Raw genomic sequence first — 21183 nt, 5'->3', positions numbered from 1 at the left:
CACTAGAAGAACATCATTTAGTTGTGTATCTGTCGCTGAATTTTATTAAAACTTGGCTTGATTGTGTTACTTATACCTAGTTGACACCACTTTGCACTTTTATTCTTCAGAAATTAGACCTTGTTGACTTTCCAGTTTATTTCCCAAAATACAGATACTTTCTAATTGAATTTAGTGTTTGGGGTTCGTTTTGTCATTGTTGAAGGCATGCGGTATATCAATACTGGAGCACAAGGAGTGATTATAAACATATTCAAAATGTAACTTACAGTTGTCCTGACAAAGCTTTATTCCAATCACCGGTCTCTATTGTGTAAATTATCCATAACTTCTAAACAGAGTTCTTACACAGAACTAAGTTTTGGTTATGTACTGTTATATGCAAAACTCTAAAATGCCATTTGCATAGACAAATAACTGATGAATGCACCAACTAAAATGTGTATCACTGCTCAACAATGTTACTGTGCTTTTCCCATGGTAAAGCACAAAACTGAAGTTCTCTACTTTGAATGCACAATGGATATATTATGGAGGAGAGGATAGATCAGAGGAGAGAAGGATACAAAGAAAGAAAGACAGCATTCCCTCACAGTATTTTTCAGGGTCTGTTGGTTATAATGACTGATTGCCATTATAAAGCACCCTTTATTGGTTCATTTAAAAATGTAAAACTTACCTCCCTTATTTGCACTGCGTCATGAGAAATAGCTTGCTAATTTAAATTCATGTAAAGCCCTTTTATCATGTTCAAATGGGACAGAGGAAAGTTAGCATTCCATAAACAATTGCTTTTGCATGTAAACATATTGATTTAAAACTTCCTAATTACTGACAGATAATCCTGTCTCCACAGAATAAGAGACACTGTCTAAAGAGCTGATATATGATACCCAGTGTTGCTCCATTTAAGAAAATCTAAAACAAAATTGCACAAACGTAAATCAGGCCAACATCCCCACAAAATACTTTATTGACCACAAAACCAAACACATTCATATATATATAAAAAAAACACAATATAAAATTAAAACTGCTGCAAATGAAACTTATAGCTCCTCTTTTCTGTCTCTTGAGTCCAGAGCTGAGCTGGTGGCAGCAGTGGGATCTCTGCTTTCTGAAACTTTCTGCTCAGTCTCTGCAGAGGAGACAGAGGCATTAATTGTGGATGAGTCTGATACAGGTCCAGATTCTGAGTCTGTTTGGACCTCTGTTACTGGAGCCTGTTTCTCTGAAATAGAGTCTGTTTCCTCTGTGACGTCTGTTTGTGCGTTCCCTGGTGTCTCGGCAGTCTGTTTTGATTCTGCTGGGCTTTCTTTAGCGACCTCTTGAAATTCTGCATCAACTGGACTAGAGAGCATTTTCAACAGCTCTTCCGCTTGGATTCTCTCCTGTTTAATAAACAAACATGTTTTAGTGTTCAAATATTGTTGAAATGTAATTGTTAAGCAATGTTGTTATTGAGGAAATTCTATTGTTTTGCCCTTCCTAGTTGCCAAATGCAATTAAACAGTTTCACACAGTGGAAAAAGCTAGACTGAGGATCTTAGTATAACTGATACAGAGACAGTCTCTCCTCTACAACCTCTCCAGAGACAGTCTCTCCTCTACAACCTCTCCAGAGACAGTCTCTCCTCTACAACCTCTCCAGAGACAGTCGCTCTTCTAGAATCTCTCCAGAGACAGTCGCTTTTCTAGAATTTCTCCAAAGACAGTCACTCCTCTAGAATCTCTCCAGAGTCGACAATGGTGCTTTAAGGATGCCTATAGGAGCTTCCGATTGACTGGTTGGCATTTATTTAAATTTTCTATGTTTGGAGACATGAATCTACATTTTCTAAGAATTGCATTGTATACCTAATATACATACACATAAGATTATTCATGAATTCAGTATATGACTTGAAACTCTCACCAGCCCTGCATCTAGTCCTGGGTTTCAGAACTACTATAAAATAACATATTTTACTGAAATGAACAGCAGCCAGGAGTTTGATGTTTAATAAATGGTTCATCCCTTATAGCTGCATGAGCAACTCCTATTATTAGTAAAGCTACAGACTCACAGGTAAATTATTCATGCTGTGATGAGATGTGCAATCAGTCAATTGAGAGGAGATTTACCCAGGTCCCAATTGACAGGCTCCTGGTCATTTCAATAATACACCTAAACAATGGGAGTTCTGAAACCCAGGACTGGCTGTTTAATCTTATTCAGTTTAAAGAAGAATTTGGTCAAAACTACAATGTCACACAGTAAGCACAAGATAGTTCCTTGTCAAACCAAATGTGTAGGACTAACTGATGAGATTCCCAGTCCCAGATAGGCTTGAGCAGGCTTTACCTTTTCATTGTGCCGTGGGTCCAGTGTGAACCACATTGCCACGGCGCAGCGCTGTCCCTTCGTCACGGCTTTCACCCCGTGAGGGTTCTCCTTGCCAGCTCCAAACCCAACAACTCGACCACACTTCGGCCTGACCTCTGCCTGCAGTTACAAAGGAAAAGCGTTGAGTCACTTAATGACAGACATGCATGTCTGGTGAAGGGCTCGCATTCTGCACTTGTGAAAGCATGTGTGTGTGTGTGTGTGTGTGTGTGTGTGTGTGTGTGTGTGCGTGTATGTGTGTGCTGAAAGTGACATCTTGCTGCTTCTGTTCAGTGTTATAATAACGTTGAGAAGTGGTTTCCTCGATATAGCCTTCCATAGGCGTCTCTACAAACAAAGTACCATCACAAAATCTACATTCACAATATATGTAATCATTTCAACAAATAAATATCCACTGAAATGCACATTACATCTCAGAGGAGCAGTTCCCAAGATATTAGACACCATGCTGTACCCCAGCCTCTCTTGTTCATTGTTCATCAAGAGAATATTCCTCATGGCTTTCGTATAACCTGAAAAAACACAACCAGCCTCATACGCAGGTTGATACTCGCAGGTAGAACATAAATGTAACACAACTCACCAGACAGACACATCAAAAAGAAATAGAAAAGCACTGCAAAGAGCAGAAGAAAAAAGTGAAGATACACACACAGGCTGAGAAGCATAGCTTGTATTAAGGCTATCATCTTCACTGTCTGAAGCATCATTTTCATTAATATTTAAACGTCAACTTTATCATGATTTTACTATAATGCTGCCTAATCAATGCTACAGTAACACAGTGTTTTATTGTCTTATTCATAGCTCTACTAAAAGTCAGTTTATTTTAATCTAGTGTGAACTGTGTACTGTATTTTGATAATGGTTTTGAAGGAAACTGGTAGCAACACAAAATGTCCAATTTATGAGCAGAGACAAGTTACTGCAGAGGAATAGCCTACTTATTCTCAAAGTATTGTTTCAACAAGTTATTTATAGTTTTCAAAACATTTATGGAAATGAAGAAATGTTTTTGTACACTCTAGATGTGTAATAATCATTTGTAACAACACTGGAAGCTTACTTGTGCAACATCATGTGAACTGTACAAATAAATCCAATACCACAAATCTTACTGGTCATTTTTTAAATGGTTTTGCTATTTGGGGTACTGCGTTCAAGTTTTCAATAAGAGTATACTGTAGCTCCCCAGACTCATTTCAAGACACTGTAGGGTAATCTATTACTGTTTACAGGACAGTACAGAGCTCATTCCTTTATGACAGGTGAGCTGGGTGAAGAGAAGTGTATTCTTCACACCCTTGTCTGGTGTTTAGTGAATATCAGTGTTGTAAACAGTGTTTGTTTTAAATGATACACAGTTTGCTTAGCAATAGAGTGTATTTGCGGTGCGATCTGTCGCAGAGATCCGGTCACAAACTTTTCATGACATAAAAACACTGGAAATGTTGCAAATTATTAGGGAGTATGGTTGAAACAGATTTAAAGCAATTAACACTGTGTGTATTTCAACACAACTTACAGTAACTGTTTTCGCATCTAGCTCTGTGAAGATGAAATCGCCACCTTCAAAGTCATCATTCAGATAAAGGATTGCACTGAAATTACAAAAGAATAAAATCAGTACACAAAAACTAAAAATGCTTAGGTGTCACTCCCTTATGTCCCCTTTGCACAGTGTAAAAAATATTATAGGATTTTGCACCCCCTGGTGGACAGAGGTTGCAGGTCTCCTTGAATGGGGCTGTTTTAAAACAGAACACATGCCATCCAGTGGACACTGTTGGAACCAAGAGAGCCACTTTGGGAATTTCTAAACATCCTGCTAACTATACTTCTCACTTTGACTTGCCTACACAAGGTCCCTAGATCTTTTGCCATTGACCATAAAGTGAATGTAGATAACTAAATAATCCCATATATGTTCTATTGACTATATGTGTCTTTAAAGTGTAGTTTTGAAAGACATCTAGCAGACACGTACTTTCATTTTGAAACTCCTGGTACTAAATTAGGTTAAAGGAAACTTGTGCACTTCCATGCTCATGCCACCTGGAGACTGAGATTGAACTCATTCCTCCAGGGCCTTCTTTCTTGTCAGTAACCAATCAGCAGCCTGCCCCAATGACTGACATGCTTTGCAGCCAGTAAGATGCTTGATGCCACCGACATGGCTGAGGAGAAATGACATAGGAAGGCAAGCAAACTTTAATCTTACTGCAGTACCAGATATTTGAAATTAAAATTTGCTGTCACATGTGTTTCTTTTGAAACTGCACATTTGAGTTCCGTATAGTGAACGCAAGTGCAGACAGTAATTGACACTTGAAGCTGCGCAGCCCAAGCCCTGCTCTTGTACCTGTAGTCCCTGTAGGTGTAGGCGGGGGTTTCTTTAATGCACTCCATGGCCTCGGAGTTGAGTAAGCAGTTATCCACATGCACGGAGTGACTGAGATCCTCCCGGCCCTCCTGTTTCTCTGAAATACAACAAGCACAAGGTTCCAGGCACAGACTCAAACTGTTCTCACCGCGGCTCTCACTCACAAAGCACAAGGTTCCAGGCACAGACTCAAACCTTTCTCACCGGGGCTCTCACTCACAAAGCACAAGGTTCCAGGCACAGGCTCAAACTGTTCTCACCGGGGCTCTCACTCACAAGGCACAGGACTTGGAGCTGATCATTACAAATACACTGGCTAAGACGCTGGGCCATTTGAAAGGCATTTCTATAACACTTCAACATTTTCTGTCACTTGGTTGCTGACAACATGCCTGCAAACTAAAGAATCATTTGCTGCAGCTCTTTTTTAACTCTGAAGCTGAGAGCTGAAGATGCCGTTCATGGACAGCAGATCATTCTGTGTTGTCAGCATGTCCTGTGCTAACAAACACAACAACATGGCAGCTTGTCAAGTTTCACGAGTTAGACAAGCGTCAAATGATTATTTTCCATGAGTGGCACACTGTCACCCATCAGTGAGTCAGCCACTGGACAGCAAAGGGAACCTGTTAACGCTCACTCTTTTTTTAGTTAAGTGTTGTGAATGGTAGGCTGTTTCCTCACCGTCGATGGCGGAGCGGCAGACGAGGTGTGTGTAGGAGAAGTACAGCGGCGTCTCCAGACGGAAATACGACTCGAGAACCTTCCGCACCTTCTCGCTGAGGTCATGATACAGCCGCACGCTCTTCAGGGGAACCTTGCCCTCCTGTGCCAGCTGCAATTCCACAGATAAAAACTACTGAACACACAAGCTCAAGCTGCAGGGTGCTGCAATGAGTAATGTTAGTTTTACACTTTCTACAACAGTTTTGTGTGCATTCGGCTTTCTCAGAAAGTATAGCTGGTTGGCAGTCCAGTTTGTTTACATGTCCCACAAGTACTTTATGAAGACACTAAAGTTTTCTCCCCCCTGGAAACCTGCATATTTTTTTGTCACATTGTGAATAAAATAGGCGTGCTGCAATAAAGGGTTATACATTACATCTTCATGCTCTATAAAAGAAGCGGACTATATTTTACAGAAAACAAAGCTAATAGTTTGTTATTGAACATCAGAATCATCAAGGGTCCAGGACTACTATACTGGCTGTGGAGCAGGGTAAGCTTCTATTAAAAATCCCCACAGAGAAATTAATCTTTTCTGGAAACCTCGTCTGGGATTGTATATACTGTATCTGCCACAGCAGTTTTTTTTTTTTAATAGATGAATCGACACATACAAAGACATACAAAACATCTGCTATACCTAGTACACCCTTTTGTGTACATGGGCGGTTCCTCACATGACTGATTAATCTGTTATGCAGATGGTAACACTGGTGTGCATGGTGTAATATCTTAGTTCCAAGTGTGTTTCAAATCATGCCTGGAAATACTAATAGAGGGTGCTTCTCTTTCCAACTCTCATGAAGGAGTCAGAGGGTAGCCTGTGCTTTCTTGTAATGTTTAAGATAAAAGTAAAGGAATAAAAATAAAATAAAAACACAAAAAACTAATTGAAATGATCAGAATAAAGCAGCTTGCCTTCAGTGCTTTGAGGACAGTAACTCCGTGGAACTTCTCATTGGGTGTGTGTGGAGAGGGAGTCCCTCTGTACCCATCCCCCTTCAAAGCGGCTGCCTGGGGAGACACAGCAACGACTCAGTACAAAACAAAGTTCAAAACGTCTGGCCTAATTAACAAATACCTGGATTCAAATGTTATGCAATGGGAGTTCTGAATGTTACGACAGACAGCAGCATCCCCTTTGTCTTAGCTATTACGGCATGCATTGCTGTCTACAAGTGTTATATTACATGAAAAGCACACTTGCATTATTTTCTTCGAACTGCATTGCATTTGAAGGACTGAACACTTTATGGCTGGATATGTAATGCTTCCTAAAACACACCTGTGAAAGCACTGCATGCTGGAAATAGCTCAATGACAAAGGGGAGATTTGCAGACTTCAACAGGGGAGGGAAGTCTGTGTGATTACTGCGTGAAACATGCATTAATAAAGGTCAAAGTGAATATTCCAAGGTGAACTGGACTAGTGTCATTTTATGAGCAAAACATTCTACATTCCTGGCAAGAAAATAAAGACCTTCTGAAAAATTCCTATACTAGTTGCTCCACAACATAACTACTGTCGTCCCATAGCATGATGTTCCTTGGTCTGTTTACATCCTGTAATGTATGGGGTTTCATTATGTTACATAGAAATGGGGTGGCCCAGCAGGGGAGCAGCCTGGCCAATAGGGCTGCTGTAGCAGGGTGAGGAGAAACAGTCCCTGACGATTGTCTCTAACCCACTGGAGCACCAGAGCCAATGCTCCCTGTGGAATCCCCAGCAAAGACTGGCAACTCTGCACAGCCAAGACACAAACCTGTTCTCCCCTGACTGTCTGCCTCATCCTGCACACCACGTGTCCCTGCCTTTACCAGGTGAGCCGCTCGAGGACCCCGTCTTACTGTATCTTACTAGTGCTTGTGTTTAATCTTTCGAGATACTCACATTGGACAGGAGGTGGAGCTCCCTGCACTCCTCTTCTGTCCCCACCCCATCCAGCACCGCCCTCTGGGACCCATTCAGCTCTTTGGAGGTCATGCTGATGGTGATCCCATCGAACAGCACTTTGCCACCTGCAAAGCATTGTTAGGGAAAAGGGTGTTACAGAAGCAGGGTGTTATTGCTCGATGACAGACAGCTCATTCCTGTAATCTACTAACACACCAGATCTACTGGGATGCAACGGGACACACTGCAGGAATGCCCTCTTCATTCTGATAGGGCTGTGCGGATACACAGATTTTCTGAGTAAGTAACTAAGTAGTATTTGTCGGCAGGTACTAAATAAATCAAAACACACCTACTATTTAAAGTGTGGATTTCAAAACAAGAAAAGCTGCCCTTTCACCACTGTGTACCAATCAATTAACTACCACACTGAGCATTTTAAAAGCAGATTGAAAGCGATTTTCCTCTCAACCAAGGCGCTGACATTGTTACTGCTGTACCGAGGCAGTAAACTGGCAATGAAAATATGTTGCAAATGCAACCGATTCATCATGTAAATGTGACCTTTTCTTTGACCTAACTCAAGCTACCGCTGTAGAAACAGATATGTATTTGTTTGTCAAGTTTAATCAGAGATATCACCTTGCCCAGAATTACAATCCCACAGTTCACTGTGGAAATTACACATTTCTAAAGAAAGTGAAAAAAAATGTCATATGAAAAAAGGATAATAAAGTTGACAAATCGTCACTTACAAAATACAAATGTTTGCTAGTTTGATCATGATACTCAATAAATGTGTAAACGGGTGATATTTTCTTGTATGCGAGAGCCTCTTGGAAGTACATCTCGTCGGGCACGTTTCATTTTCAGTTCTTTGGCTTTCTCTTTCCTGTATACTTGGAGTATGATTACAGCAATGGCTTCTTGGCATATTAGACAAGCAGTCCTGTCTAACTGTGAAAAAAAAAAGTTTCACTCCATTTATCCTGAAATTGCCTGTTTCCTGTACTGCATTTCTTTTTTTTTTTTGACCCACGTTCCATTTTTACAATATTGCCTCTAATACTACAACAGTGCAATTCACGCCACCAGTACTTCCTCACACACAGAGGACATGTGATCTGCGCTTCAAGGGTGATTTGCAGTGGACTGATAGAATTAAAATAACTCAATAACAGTCCATGCCTTTTTAAATATTTAAATGCCAACATATTTAACATACGGAAATTAAACACATTGTATTTTTGAAAGTGCAGTTTTTATAATGAATTTGTATGCTACCTGTCCACAGGCCACAGTGTGGTCATCCCTGGTTTAACCCAAAGGCACCAGCTTTTCCCTGGAAGACCAGGCGACTCCTCCTCACCTTCTCTGACCAGCTGAGTGATGTCATTTGACTCCTTGCTCTTCTCCTCCACCAGGTTCTCTATCTCCTTCATCAGGTTCCCAATCTCCTCAGAGATCCGGGCTGCTGTCTCCCGTTCCGCCCTGCAGAGAGCGGGTAGGGTTACAGCCACACTTATACAGGCCTTTAGACCAGGTCATGAATCAGCCAGCAGGGCTCTGAACTTGGCTGCTCGCATTGACACAACATTAACACATTTGTGTCTTTCATATACAGAATGCAAAACTTCCATTGTCAATGAGCAGATTAACAATTATGAGCTTGAGAGCTGCTCTCCAGTTCCAGTTGACTGCCATGTGGAATGTAGGCTACTGTAGATCAGCCAAGGTGTCTTTATATTAGCAAACGCCAGCACCCTCTAGTGCACAGCAGGGTACTGCCAGCAAAACTGAAGGCAAAGTGGCAGGACACTAGATGGCGCCGCCTCTTTCTTCTAGAAGACAGCGGGCAGATCTAGTCTGTGTTACATATGCAGTGCAATCTATGGCAGTCCTCCAGAACTGAAGAGCAGCCGGATATTGACTGGTAGCTGCTGCTGGATTGTATTGTACTGTATTGTATTGCCCAGTTTGAACACTTCTACTGATTTCATTCTTACTTTTGTTTGTCTCGCAGCCTCTGAGGCATGATTTCTTCAGGGGTCCATGTGTCCTAGAAGTGGAAACAAAGAGAAACCGTCATTATCAGAGCTTACATACATCCCTGGGAGACAGCGTAGGCCTTCCAATTCAGGACTTCTTAAATGCATTTCACCTAAGCGTATTCCTCTTGGTGGGCACAGCTATAGTTGCATTGTCTCTTCCTTGTGGAAGTCTTCCCAGCTGCATTGAAATTCTACTTCAGTTTCTCAGTTTAACACTTCTCTCAAATGTACCTCTTTTTGGCTGTCTTCTCTTCTTAGGCTTCCTAGGTTTTGAAATATCAACTGAGATTTGGTATCTTGTTTTTATGCTTACACGGTTTACCAATGTACTTGAGAAATTCTGCTTGTATCTTGTTTGTATTTAAGTTTACAATGTTTATACATTTGTGGACATTTTACTGGGCAGCGCCTTGGGACACTGTGTGAAAGGTGCTATATTTAAAGTTATTATTATTATTATTATTATTATTATTAACCATTCATTAGCTACTGTAAGCATCTGCCATATGATTATTAGAGTACAGATCACAAGCCTCAAGCTTTTGGTTGGCAGGTATGGGCGCCATCACAAAGTTCTCTAGAAAGAGGCATTCTTAAGATGCATTATCTGAACTCTTTCACGGAAATTATTAATCTACCCTTAGAAAAATTACCACAGTAACTTTCCACAGTTATTTAGCATTGTCCCCATGTTTTTCCCCATGGTTATGCTATGCATGTACCATAGTTTCCCACGGTTTATAAAGTGTGTTTTTTTAAATGCTTTACCATACCTCTCTGGGCTTTACAATGCTTACCTGTGCTTTACCCTATCACACTTTGTTATGCTTTTACTGTGGGAAACTTTTAGAAGGGCAGTGCTGCCTGGGAGGCTATTCCAGTGAAATGGGGTTCTAACCTGACAAGCTTAAAATGATCAAATAAACTGTTCTTGTGGATAAACTAATTGAATCTATTTTCAAGTAGCATTTTTAATAAGTTATGTAAGTGATGTATGTAACAAACTCCCCATCCCCAGCTGTACTGCTTTCCTATAAACAGGTGAGCAGTTTGGGGTATCATTGTAGTGTATTGTACACATGTCAAACACATTGCAGAGGTCAGTCAGTGTAGAATGAAGACCTGCATCCAAAACTAACAGCAATGCATTTCCTGTTTTTACACCACTCCATGTATACATCTACCTGGATGAGCAGTATAATAGTATTATACACACACACACACACACACACACACACACACACACACACACACAGTACCAACAAAAATAACAAAGAGAACAAGAGCTCCACCCATTCATTCAGCATTGGTAACTAACGGATCATATTTTGGGTACCACCAAGAATTGCTCATTAAGGTCTTTAGAATATATTTTTTAAAGAGGAGATAATTATCTATTCAGGATATTTAGTGAGCAAGTATTCTGAGTGAGGTCATCAGTCAACAAAACTCCCCATCCCCAGTTGCACTGCTTTCCTAGAAACGGGTGAACATTTCGGGGTGCCATTCTAGTATTGTATTTTTAGTCAAAGTGCTTCACGTACCGGGTCAACAAAAGCGATTCCAAAGATGTCATAGGCGAAGTACAGCAGTTCTTTCTCCAGGAGAGACTGCTTCATGTATTGCTGGATATTCTGGGAGGGAGGGGGGAAGGAAGGAGGAGGAGGTTAACATGTGTTACAGACTACACTACAAATCCAAGGGCTTCAAAGACTAGGCATAGTTTTCATGTCCCTGCCCCAAAACATTTTGTTCAAGTTTTCCGGACCCAAATAAGATATACAGTAGTAACTATACAGTGTTTATAAAATAAAAACAATCAGTAAATTTGTCTCAGTGCTGCACTGCGGTGCTGATGGAGCTTGTTCTGCAGCAAAGCTCAGTAGAGCTCTTGCTTTTGCCCTGGTTGCTATGAACAGCCTACCTCTCTAGCAGTGATTGCTGCAGCCCTCTCCTCCCCCAGCACTGCCGAGTAGTAAGCCAGGTTCTGAATCATCACATCATCATTGGGTCGGAAGAGGAGGTAGGTTTTTGCACATTCAATGGCTTTCTCATACTTCTCACCTGAAACAGGAATGGATACGTTTCAGCCAAACCAATGGGGGCTCGGTTCAGTCTTGGTTCAGATTTGGAGTTTTTAGGCTCCTCATGCAAAACCTAGAGATGCTTAGGCGCTGATTGTGTCTGTGTATCTGCTGTCTGTCACACACTGCATGGTGAACACGATAACAGCCTTGATTTTTCACCAAAATCTATTAGACGTTTCGGATTGCATTTTGCTATATTCCCATAAACTTTTACACAGATATTTGATTAAGCGATTATATATGATGGTTTCAGGTACTGTGTGATTATTAAGTGTTTTGAGGACCCTCTGTATGTGCACGGACTGGTTTTCACAAATACTTTATTGCAACACATTCAGATCAAAGAAATTACATTCTAAATCATGTATGAAAAAACATCCAGTACATCTTGTCTATAGAGGTCAATGCCTGACAATTCTGAAGTTAAACTCATTTGAATGTTTTTTAATATGCAAGGTCATTTTGAGAGCAGTTCAATTAGGAATGCATGAAAGAACACGGAACATATGTAGATAGAGGTCATTCCACAGCAATCAGTCCTGTCTCAACCTGTCAAATTGTAGAATTAAATGAATGAAAGATTAATGCATGTCTCATTTGTATTCTGCCTATAAAGAAATACAGTCTCCAATATTAATTGAAACTTACACAGAAGTGTAATAGTATAATATAAGTGAATATGTGTGTAGGGTTACACTTGTGTTACTGTACAAGAATGGCCACTCACTGTTGTAATAGGCAAACTGCAGGTAGTTGAAGTGTTCAGGGAGGAAGTCCTCAATGGGTTTGTCCCGGCCGGGTCTGGTAGCCAGCTCCACAGCACAGTTCTGTTTGCAGTTCAGCACCTGAATGTAGTGATCTGAGAGAGAGAGAGAGAGAGAGAGAGAGAGAGAAAGAGAGAGAGAGAGAGAGAGTTTACTATGCTTTTTCCACCTTCTAATTGTATTGCTCACAATTTAACAAGTGGTTTTTCAGATATATGCAATAATGAAAGTGTGACATACACATGAACAATCGTACGGATAGACATTCCCATATAGCCCCAGAATTGAATACTCTCGATTAACTTATGATTATTGATGTTAATACCAAGTTTCAATAAACTGGTAAACTGTCTAATATGGTTTATTGTTAAGCCAGCAATAAGCTAAACACCTTTATTTGTAGACTGTACTGCAGTGTTAGTGGAAGACTGTGCATACGATTCTCACAGCAGTGCTGGACTGTTGTAATATAATTAAGTTTCTGCGTATTTTAATACTTTAATACCAACAATGAGCCTAGTGATGTTTATAAACATTACGACAGGTTTGAAGTGTCTTCATGTGCTTTACTTACTATTACAGCAACAAGAGTCTGATTAAAAACCTTGACTAATTAAAAAAAAATTAAAAAGTGGTAATATTTCTTAATTTGCTTATTTTATTTATCAGCATTGTAGTTATGTATAAATGCCATGTTTAATTAACACTACATTGATATAAAGTGGGGAAAAACAGGAAAAAAAATGTTATTGGTCATTTTTGAAAAACTGAATTTGCTATTCCCCAGAATAGAAAATCAGTAGCCCTATAATAATAATAATAATAATAATAATAATATACCTTCGCAAAAAAAATATTCACTGCTTTACTGGTGTGTTTTCCTTTCAGAATAGGGTGAAGTGTTCCCATTCTATGAAGGCTGGACATTTCCCACATTTCCAGTATATGAGAATTAACATTTTCAGTAACTAAGTTAACATCACATCTCTTAAATGGTAGTCCACAAGAAGTTACTCACAATACTGAATATTAAATATGTATTAAGTGTGTATTTTTGTCTAGTTGGCTTAATATATTTCCTTTTACAGAATGTATTTTGATTATTATCTACATAGCACTTCTGTTCTGTAATAATGAACTCCTATGGTGCCCATTGTGGGTTTAGATTTATATGTGTACATTTGCTTACATTACAAAATAACATGTAATTTGGAAACATACATTTAAAAATAAAAATAAACAGACAACTACAAATTTTACCATATAGAAAATATGCTTTCATAAATGGATGCCAGTATTCAGTATTCTGTCTTTTCATAATAAACAGGTAAGAAACGTCCTTAAAGGTCCCTGATCCCCGGAGTTCAGAAAGCTGTGGCTGTGTACCTGTGATTGCCTGGAAGAGGTCAGCACTGTGTACCTGTGATTGCCTGGAAGAGGTCTGCACTGTGTACCTGTGATTGTGTAGAAGAGGTCTGCACTGTGTATCTGTGATTGCCTGGAAGAGGTCTGCACTGTGTACCTGTGATTGTGTAGAAGAGGTCTGCACTGTGTACCTGTGATTGTCCGGAAGAGGTCAGCACTGTGTACCTGTGATTGCCTGGAAGAGGTCTGCACTGTGTACCTGTAATTGTGTAGAAGAGGTCTGCACTGTGTACCTGTGATTGTGTAGAAGAGGTCAGCACTGTGTACCTGTGATTGTGTAGAAGAGGTCAGCACTGTGTACCTGTGATTGTGTAGAAGAGGTCTGCACTGTGTATCTGTGATTGTGTAGAAGAGGTCTGCACTGTGTATCTGTGATTGTGTAGAAGAGGTCTGCACTGTGTATCTGTGATTGTGTAGAAGAGGTCTGCACTGTGTATCTGTGATTGTGTAGAAGAGGTCTGCACTGTGTACCTGTGATTGTGTAGAAGAGGTCTGCACTGTGTACCTGTGATTGTGTAGAAGAGGTCTGCACTGTGTACCTGTGATTGTGTAGAAGAGGTCTGCACTGTGTACCTGTGATTGTGTAGAAGAGGTCTGCACTGTGTACCTGTGATTGCCTGGAAGAGGTCTGCACTGTGTACCTGTGATTGTGTAGAAGAGGTCTGCACTGTGTACCTGTGATTGTGTAGAAGAGGTCTGCACTGTGTACCTGTGATTGTGTAGAAGAGGTCAGCACTGTGTACCTGTGATTGTGTAGAAGAGGTCAGCACTGTGTACCTGTGATTGTGTAGAAGAGGTCAGCACTGTGTACCTGTGATTGCCTGGAAGAGGTCTGCACTGTACTCCAGGTAGTTGTAGCCGTCGTAGTCGTAGGCCCCCTCGCAGATCGCACGGCACTCCAGGTCAGCTGAGAAGTAGGCCTCCAGGGCCCTCTCGAAGGGCTCGATCGCGGACTGGAACTGATCGTCAGTGTAGAGCTTCACTCCCTGCCGGAACTCATCCTGTATGTGAAAACACAAAAATCAACAGTGATTGAAGACAGACAGAGGCCAGGAATGCAGCATGGAGGTGAAAACACAAATATCAACTGTGATTGAAGACAGATCTCAGGCCGGGAACACAGGGTGGAGGTTAAATGCGCAGGTTGCAATTTTAAGCAAGCCAATAAATTAATAAAAATCAGTGGGTAAGTGCACAATCAGATCAATTCTGCACTGAAAGGGTTTCTATTACATACCATAATCATTTAATTAAGTATAGAGCATCTTTCATGAACAAGCATCTCAGGGCACTCGCCAGTAAAAAGCCAAATCAAAAAAATATGTTTTAAGCTTCAAAATGTTGACTCTGCATTCCAAAGAGAGCTGGAGGGGAGTTCCAGGGGGAAGGAGTGCAGCAGCATGCTATAGACCCCTTGATCTAGTCTTTATTATAGGACAGTGGGAATGATGGTCTAACTTACTCCTATAGGGATTCCAAGTCTGTATATTCTATGACCGCGGTTTTCAACCTGTGGTACGTGTAACGGTACTGGTACGACGCAGGCTTGCAACTGAAACACACCGGCAGCTGCTCACAATACTCCCTCAATCACACCATCGTAATGTATCAAGCTGTTTGTACCACTGAATCACAGAGAAATGAGAAATTATGATGCATGGCTCCAGACTGCGACTAAAATGGTTGCAAACATTTTTGGGGGGGTTAGGCACAAAAATGCTGCCTTTCATTTTAAAAGCATGTGTCAATATTTATGAATGCCAACAAAGACCCGATTAGCAGTACTAAAAAAAAAACAAAAAAAAAAAAACAATAAGCTTGTGCTAAATGGCAGATATTTTTGATTGCTTAAATATTCTTAGCACACTGACAAAATGGAAAGCTGGATCAAGAAGCTGTCCTTGTGGTACGATCGCGTAAACCGTGGCAGCCTGGAAGCATTTGTAATTTTTATTTATTTTTTATTTTTTTTACTGCTGGCTGTAAAAAAATACTACCTAGTCATTTTTATTGCTAGAACTAGGAGATCACAGTGCAGCGAAGTTTGAGAACCGCTGTTCTGTAACTGGAACCTCATTTAACATTGGCCTTAGAACAAAATATTTAAGCGCAAACTGTACAAAAATAAGGAGCTGTGTTAGCTTAAGTCTGTTATTTTTAAAGAAAAAACCCACAGAAAATCGCTAATTGTATAAAACTACAAACAAACAATTCAGTAATAGAATTTAGGGGGGCAGGTCGATCCAAAACTTGTTTTCACAGTGAAGTTTACAAACTTACTGACAGGGTAGTAAAATGTCCAAAATCTTCAGGACACGGACTGCAATCACACTGCTATAGTTGTGTATGGTACTCTTTATATGTAAGATATCTGCCAAAGCGTGGGTTTACTGGTGTTTAATCTAAATAACAAAGACAGCTTGAAGCAAAATTATATTACAAGATTCACGGTTTCCAGCTCTACACAAATGCAATTTGTAAAGAAAGGATGTCAGTACTAGGGATGTGCTGACACTTGTATTTTACACGGAATTACCTTTAAGAAGTATGTATCGGCAGGTACTAAATAAATCAAAACACACCTATTTATTAATGCACTGATTTCAAAACAAGAAAAGCTGCCCACTGGAAGCACATTTTCCTCTCATCTGGGACGCTGACATTTTTACTGCCGTACTGCCATACCGAGGCCATAAACTGACAATGAAGATATGTTACAAAACTAGCAAATGCAACTGACTGGTCATGTAAACATGACTTAAACCTAACTGAGCTAACGCTGTGGAAAATGGGATATGCATTTCTTTGTCACGTTTAATCAGAGATAACACCTTGCCCAGGAATACAATCCCACAATTCACTGCAAACACGACACATTTCTACGGAAACTAAGGAAAGCGGGGTAAAAAATAATTTCATATCAAAAGGATAAAAGGTAAGACAAATAATCGCTTATAGAATATAAATGAGTTTGTTAGTTTGATCACAACAGGTCCTATATTAAATAATACTGCCAGAGTGTTACTGATTGATACTCAATAATTGTGCAATCAAGGGACAGCAAGGGACCGCATTGTTTTGTGTGAAGAAATTAACACATTGTATTCCACTTAATACCTAACAACTTCAATTTCTTAAGGGTAATTACTCAGAAACAGTTTCAGCATAGCCCTAATCACTACTGTATTGAACACAGATTCGATCGGAGGGAAGCTATCCATTGCACCACTGTATTGTGTTATTGTATTGCACATCAGTTCAGTGCACTCACTGAGGTAAGGGTGGGGTTACTGTGGCTATCCATGCGTCTGAACATTGGGGATAGCCATGGTTCAGATTTCACTAGATGTGTCCTGTCCTCTTGTGTGTCAGAACTAGCCAAAGCAATGCCAAAGTAGGCAAGTATCATTAAACACCCACACCAGCTTCAAGCTCGAGCAGCAGGAAGGCAGCCAAGTATTTTATAGGATACTGGAGTCCAGTGGAAATGTCTAGGAATGTGCCGATAAAACGGATCATTGGGGCAGCGTATCCCATTTAAAGGTGTTTTCATTTACCTTTGATGTATTTATTTTATTTGTACCTACAGCTTGGTCCTTGCCAGCAAATCAATAACAAAGTGGCAGATCACTAGATGGTGCTGGCTCTTAAAACACTGGCTGACAGATACAGCCTTCGTTACATCTATAAATAACAAGAAACTAGAACTGAGGAGCAGATCCTGAACTCCGGGGATACAAAAAACATTATGAAGCAGCAATTCTCACGAGGGCAAACTTCACAAGGAGGTAAGGGGGCAGAAAAACCAATAAGAACATGCGCTGTGAAGACACTGATTTACTGACACAGACTCATTCCGTGGCTGTAAGAGTCAAGGGCGGGACGAGAACATGTAACCTTATGGCTTACAGCTGGGATCACGTTCCAGGTCTCTCACCATGTGGGGCTTTGCCTCCAGGTCCTTGAAGTCGGACTCCTGCACTCCTGCCATCATCTTGTAGTACTCCAGGTTCTGCCTCATCTCCTCGTGCTCGGGGTTAGCAATGTAGAACGTGTTGGCAGCTGCGACAGCCTTCTCCAGCCTGTTAATCTGGGGGAAGAGGGTGTGCACTGAGTTCTGCTTCTATTAGAGACCAGTTGGATCATCTCCCTGCTACACACTTGTGCAATGTCTCTTGCCAAATATTAAAGGACACAGTTCTGTTACTCGGTTTAATGCTCTTTTATTGGCGTGTCAAAGCTTTTTTATAAAGGTGTGGTGCCCTATGCATATATGGTACTTGTTAGAGCTCTATTTGTTTCTGCTTTAGGTACACAGATCAGCTATACTTACCAGGGTTTGCCCTTTCTGGTCTTCTCAATTGGTTCACTCTCAATTATTCTCATAATGTAGGAAAGATCTCAGAGACAAGTCCTTCAATGTTGTCTTGTTTATTAGAACAGACAGCAATTACAGATACATGTAAGAAAGAATTCTAGATTCTCACCCAAGTTATCCAGGAGCGAGATGGTCCAGAGGACAGCACCCCAACAGGCAACTCCGTTATCAGCTCGATACTCTCAAGACGAGCCCCTATTTATATCCCTCGGGAGTCATGCCTTATGTCACCTCACAAACCATTCTCAGAAACAACACAGGTTTATGCACAGGATGTCGATAAACGCAGCCTGTTTGAATACTGCAATGGAGACTGCTGAGAAGAGCGATGAATAATTATCCATGTAACTCAAAGATAAGAGGAAGTTAGTCTGGGGCTCGGTTATATTTTAACATTTGTATGCAAATATTAAGTTGTCAGCAGATATTACCCGATAACAAATATGAAACTGTCAGCCTGCTCCCTTCTCCAGAGAGCAGGTGAAGGATCCCAGTATATTAACTTTTTTTCGTACTATATTAAAATAGCCTTGCTTTGTCAGTGTCAATGCTGTATATCATCTTTGTCAGTTGAATGGGATTGAAGCATTGTGTGGTGCACTCCAGCCATGTAAAAACATATTTTGCAGTTGGTAAGTAAGGTCAAAGGTCATATGGTCACCTCATTACATGGGGGTGTTTGGATTTTAAAGTTTCGGTTTTTAAGTATACTACAGCTGTGGCTAAAAGTTTTTCATCGCCTAGAATTTTAGGATTGTGGCACACTTTAAAAAAAATATATAAACATAATTTAGATATTTTATTTAACATCATGTAATCAAAGACACTACAAATTTATATCGCAAAAGTCTACTAGAAACCATAATAGTAGTACAGTATTTCATGTTAGATTTCAAAATGTCTTTTTTTTCATTTTTGTCAGTTGTCCGTTATGTATATGGAAAACTACATAGCGGTGTGTAATTCAATATGTTAACTTAAATTTATGAAGCAAAATTCGGTAATTACCGAGGGTGATGCAAAACTTTTGGTCACTGCTGTAGGTAAAACGGTTTCATGGAGATGATAATGCAAACCATTGTGTACATTATTTTTGGACATGCTGTTAATTAAAATACCAGGTACTGTACAACTGAAAGTTACTGCCGCTTCCTGATACCTAAATCACTTGTGTGGTGATTGTGCAGGAGCCCATAACTGGGTACACGCGCTGGTGCAGAATTCTGCAATGCCCTGCCTGCTTTAATTGATGGATACAAAGGAGTGGCTGTCTCTTCCTTGGAAGACTGTGAAAACGAGCAGCCAGCAGTGTTGAGCTCACTACGTGGCAGCGAACTCAAGGGGGAAGGACTCTTTAAAATAATACGTGTGGGGTGTGGGGGGTTACCTGAGTGTTTACCAACTCGACACAGTGTGACAAACGCGTCTAAACTTTTAATAATGGTAAAGAAACTGGAAAACGAACTGTTTATGCATAAAAATGCATGCCTTTTGCAGTGTAAAAATATATACTATCACGTATAAGGATATTTGTTATTTATTTTTAGTTTAAGTATACAAACACCAATGCATTCTTTTGTTTTCATAATGTACTTATATATTTTCACAATTTGTGTATCTTTCCTGTACAGTGTATACATATTGCTGTACTCGGTAACAGTTAGCAGACATTCGGCAAGTACATATAACCCAGGGCCTAAGCTGCACGTCATATATCGGGAAACCTTACTATTGCCCTCTTCCAAGTAGTTTCGTCTTTAGACCTTTGTTACAGTGCATTTGAACAAGTTAACCGTGGACACTTCAATTTTCTACAACTCTTGTATCTTTTTTAGTGTCTGTGGCACAAATAATTCGTGTGTACAGTTGCATTAACAATACAACTCTGGAAACGTTTCCTTAAAAAGAAAGTTACATTTTAGTTTCAAATGATGGTTTGCCATATGTAATCTCGTTGGAACGAGTATAGCAATAATATATTGTCCAAACGGAGTGAGAATATTATTAAATTTGTAACTGATTTTGCAGCTTCCCTACAGAAATTAATAATACTTTAAATAAAGAAGTTATCTTTAAAACACCAGGCTGGCACATTTTTATTTAAAAAACAAAGTATACTAGGTTGCATTTCTTGCATAATAAATGCATTTTGACTTAGTTTTAAGTTACCTACCTTAAAATAAGCCACTTGGAGGTAATTATAAGGGCTCCTCTTCCTAAACTCCAGCGCCACCTCCTCGCTGACTTTGTGGAGAGATGCGGGCCCCACTTTCTCCATCTCACACTCATGTATGCACGCAGCCCTTTTGACCACTTTTTGGAAAAAGCCGAGGTCTTCAACTGGCCCCATCCCTGGCAGCGCCATGCCCAAGCCCGGTAGAGGTTCACCGAAGCCGGTCTGGTTGGCGCAAAGAAGACAACAGTGTGCCTTCGCCCGGCGGAGTGCTCCCTTGTTTCGCAGCGCCCGCTCCATGTTCAAGATGACCGATTTCCAGTCTCCGATGTAATAAGCCTCGATCGCGTTGTCGTACAGCAAATCATAGGGCTCTAACGGGACATTGCTGTTCAGCTGTATGTCGGCAGCGGACTTTGGGAGCTGGGAGACGGCGAGAAGGAGAGACCCAAGGAACCAGAACATGGTGATGAATCGGGCCGCGCTGGTGAGAGATCAGCAGTGTTCCACTGAGTTAGTATCGTCTACACTGAGGAGGAATCCTAAACTCACAGCTGCGCCGGGGGGCAAGCACTGAGTGAAGGAGGTGGAGTTAGCGGAGACCCTCCGAACACTCCCTTTAAACTTCTGTGCAACGCGAAATACAAAAACCTACTAAACTAATCGGAACTGTGCTACCCGTACACCCCGCACTAAACTAATCAGAACTGTGCTACCCGTACACTCCGCGTAACGACGTGTATTTGTTTATATATGAATAAGTATAGCCAGGACATGAAGCAAGAAAACGTCTAGAGATAAAATACACAATGTAACCCGAAACTGGTTTCTTTGTAACACAGACCAGGCTAAAAAAAAAATGAATAACTATGCAAAACACTTGCAGTAAATTACAACAGTGTTACCTCCCCTT

The 21183-nt window shown here is 40.5% G+C and overlaps 1 protein-coding gene across 1 annotated transcript; it reads right to left on the bottom strand.

The window, feature by feature from the left end:
- Positions 1-950: 950 nt before the first annotated feature.
- LOC131701821 (prolyl 3-hydroxylase 1-like) lies at positions 951-20896 on the bottom strand. The gene is made up of 15 exons (XM_059001854.1): positions 20271-20896; positions 17657-17809; positions 14531-14720; positions 12258-12389; positions 11368-11507; positions 10988-11077; positions 9399-9451; positions 8762-8883; positions 7390-7517; positions 6417-6512; positions 5457-5607; positions 4752-4869; positions 3915-3990; positions 2345-2485; positions 951-1391 (listed from the first exon to the last, which is right to left on the bottom strand). The coding sequence occupies exons 1-15, from the start codon at positions 20733-20735 to the stop codon at positions 1050-1052; spliced, it is 2397 nt and encodes a 798-aa protein (XP_058857837.1). The 5' UTR covers positions 20736-20896; the 3' UTR covers positions 951-1049.
- Positions 20897-21183: the final 287 nt, after the last annotated feature.

This window comes from Acipenser ruthenus, chromosome 27 (assembly GCF_902713425.1).
Source record: "Acipenser ruthenus chromosome 27, fAciRut3.2 maternal haplotype, whole genome shotgun sequence".
NCBI lineage: Eukaryota > Metazoa > Chordata > Actinopteri > Acipenseriformes > Acipenseridae > Acipenser > Acipenser ruthenus.
Note: the sequence above shows the minus strand (reverse complement) of the source record. Positions and strands in the feature narration are given on the sequence as shown.

What these genes read in the sequence shown, in the direction of transcription:
- LOC131701821 (XM_059001854.1), bottom strand. Translation starts at nt 20,735, where the DNA reads ATGTTCTGGTTCCTTGGGTCTCTCCTTCTCGCCGTCTCCCAGCTCCCA. An exon ending in AGGCTGCGAGACAAACAAAA is followed by an intron (nt 8,884 to 9,398) that starts GTAAGAATGAAA and finishes CGCTCTCTGCAG; the next exon opens with GGCGGAACGGGAGACAGCAG. An exon ending in AGCTCCACCTCCTGTCCAAT is followed by an intron (nt 6,513 to 7,389) that starts GTGAGTATCTCG and finishes GTGTCTCCCCAG; the next exon opens with GCAGCCGCTTTGAAGGGGGA.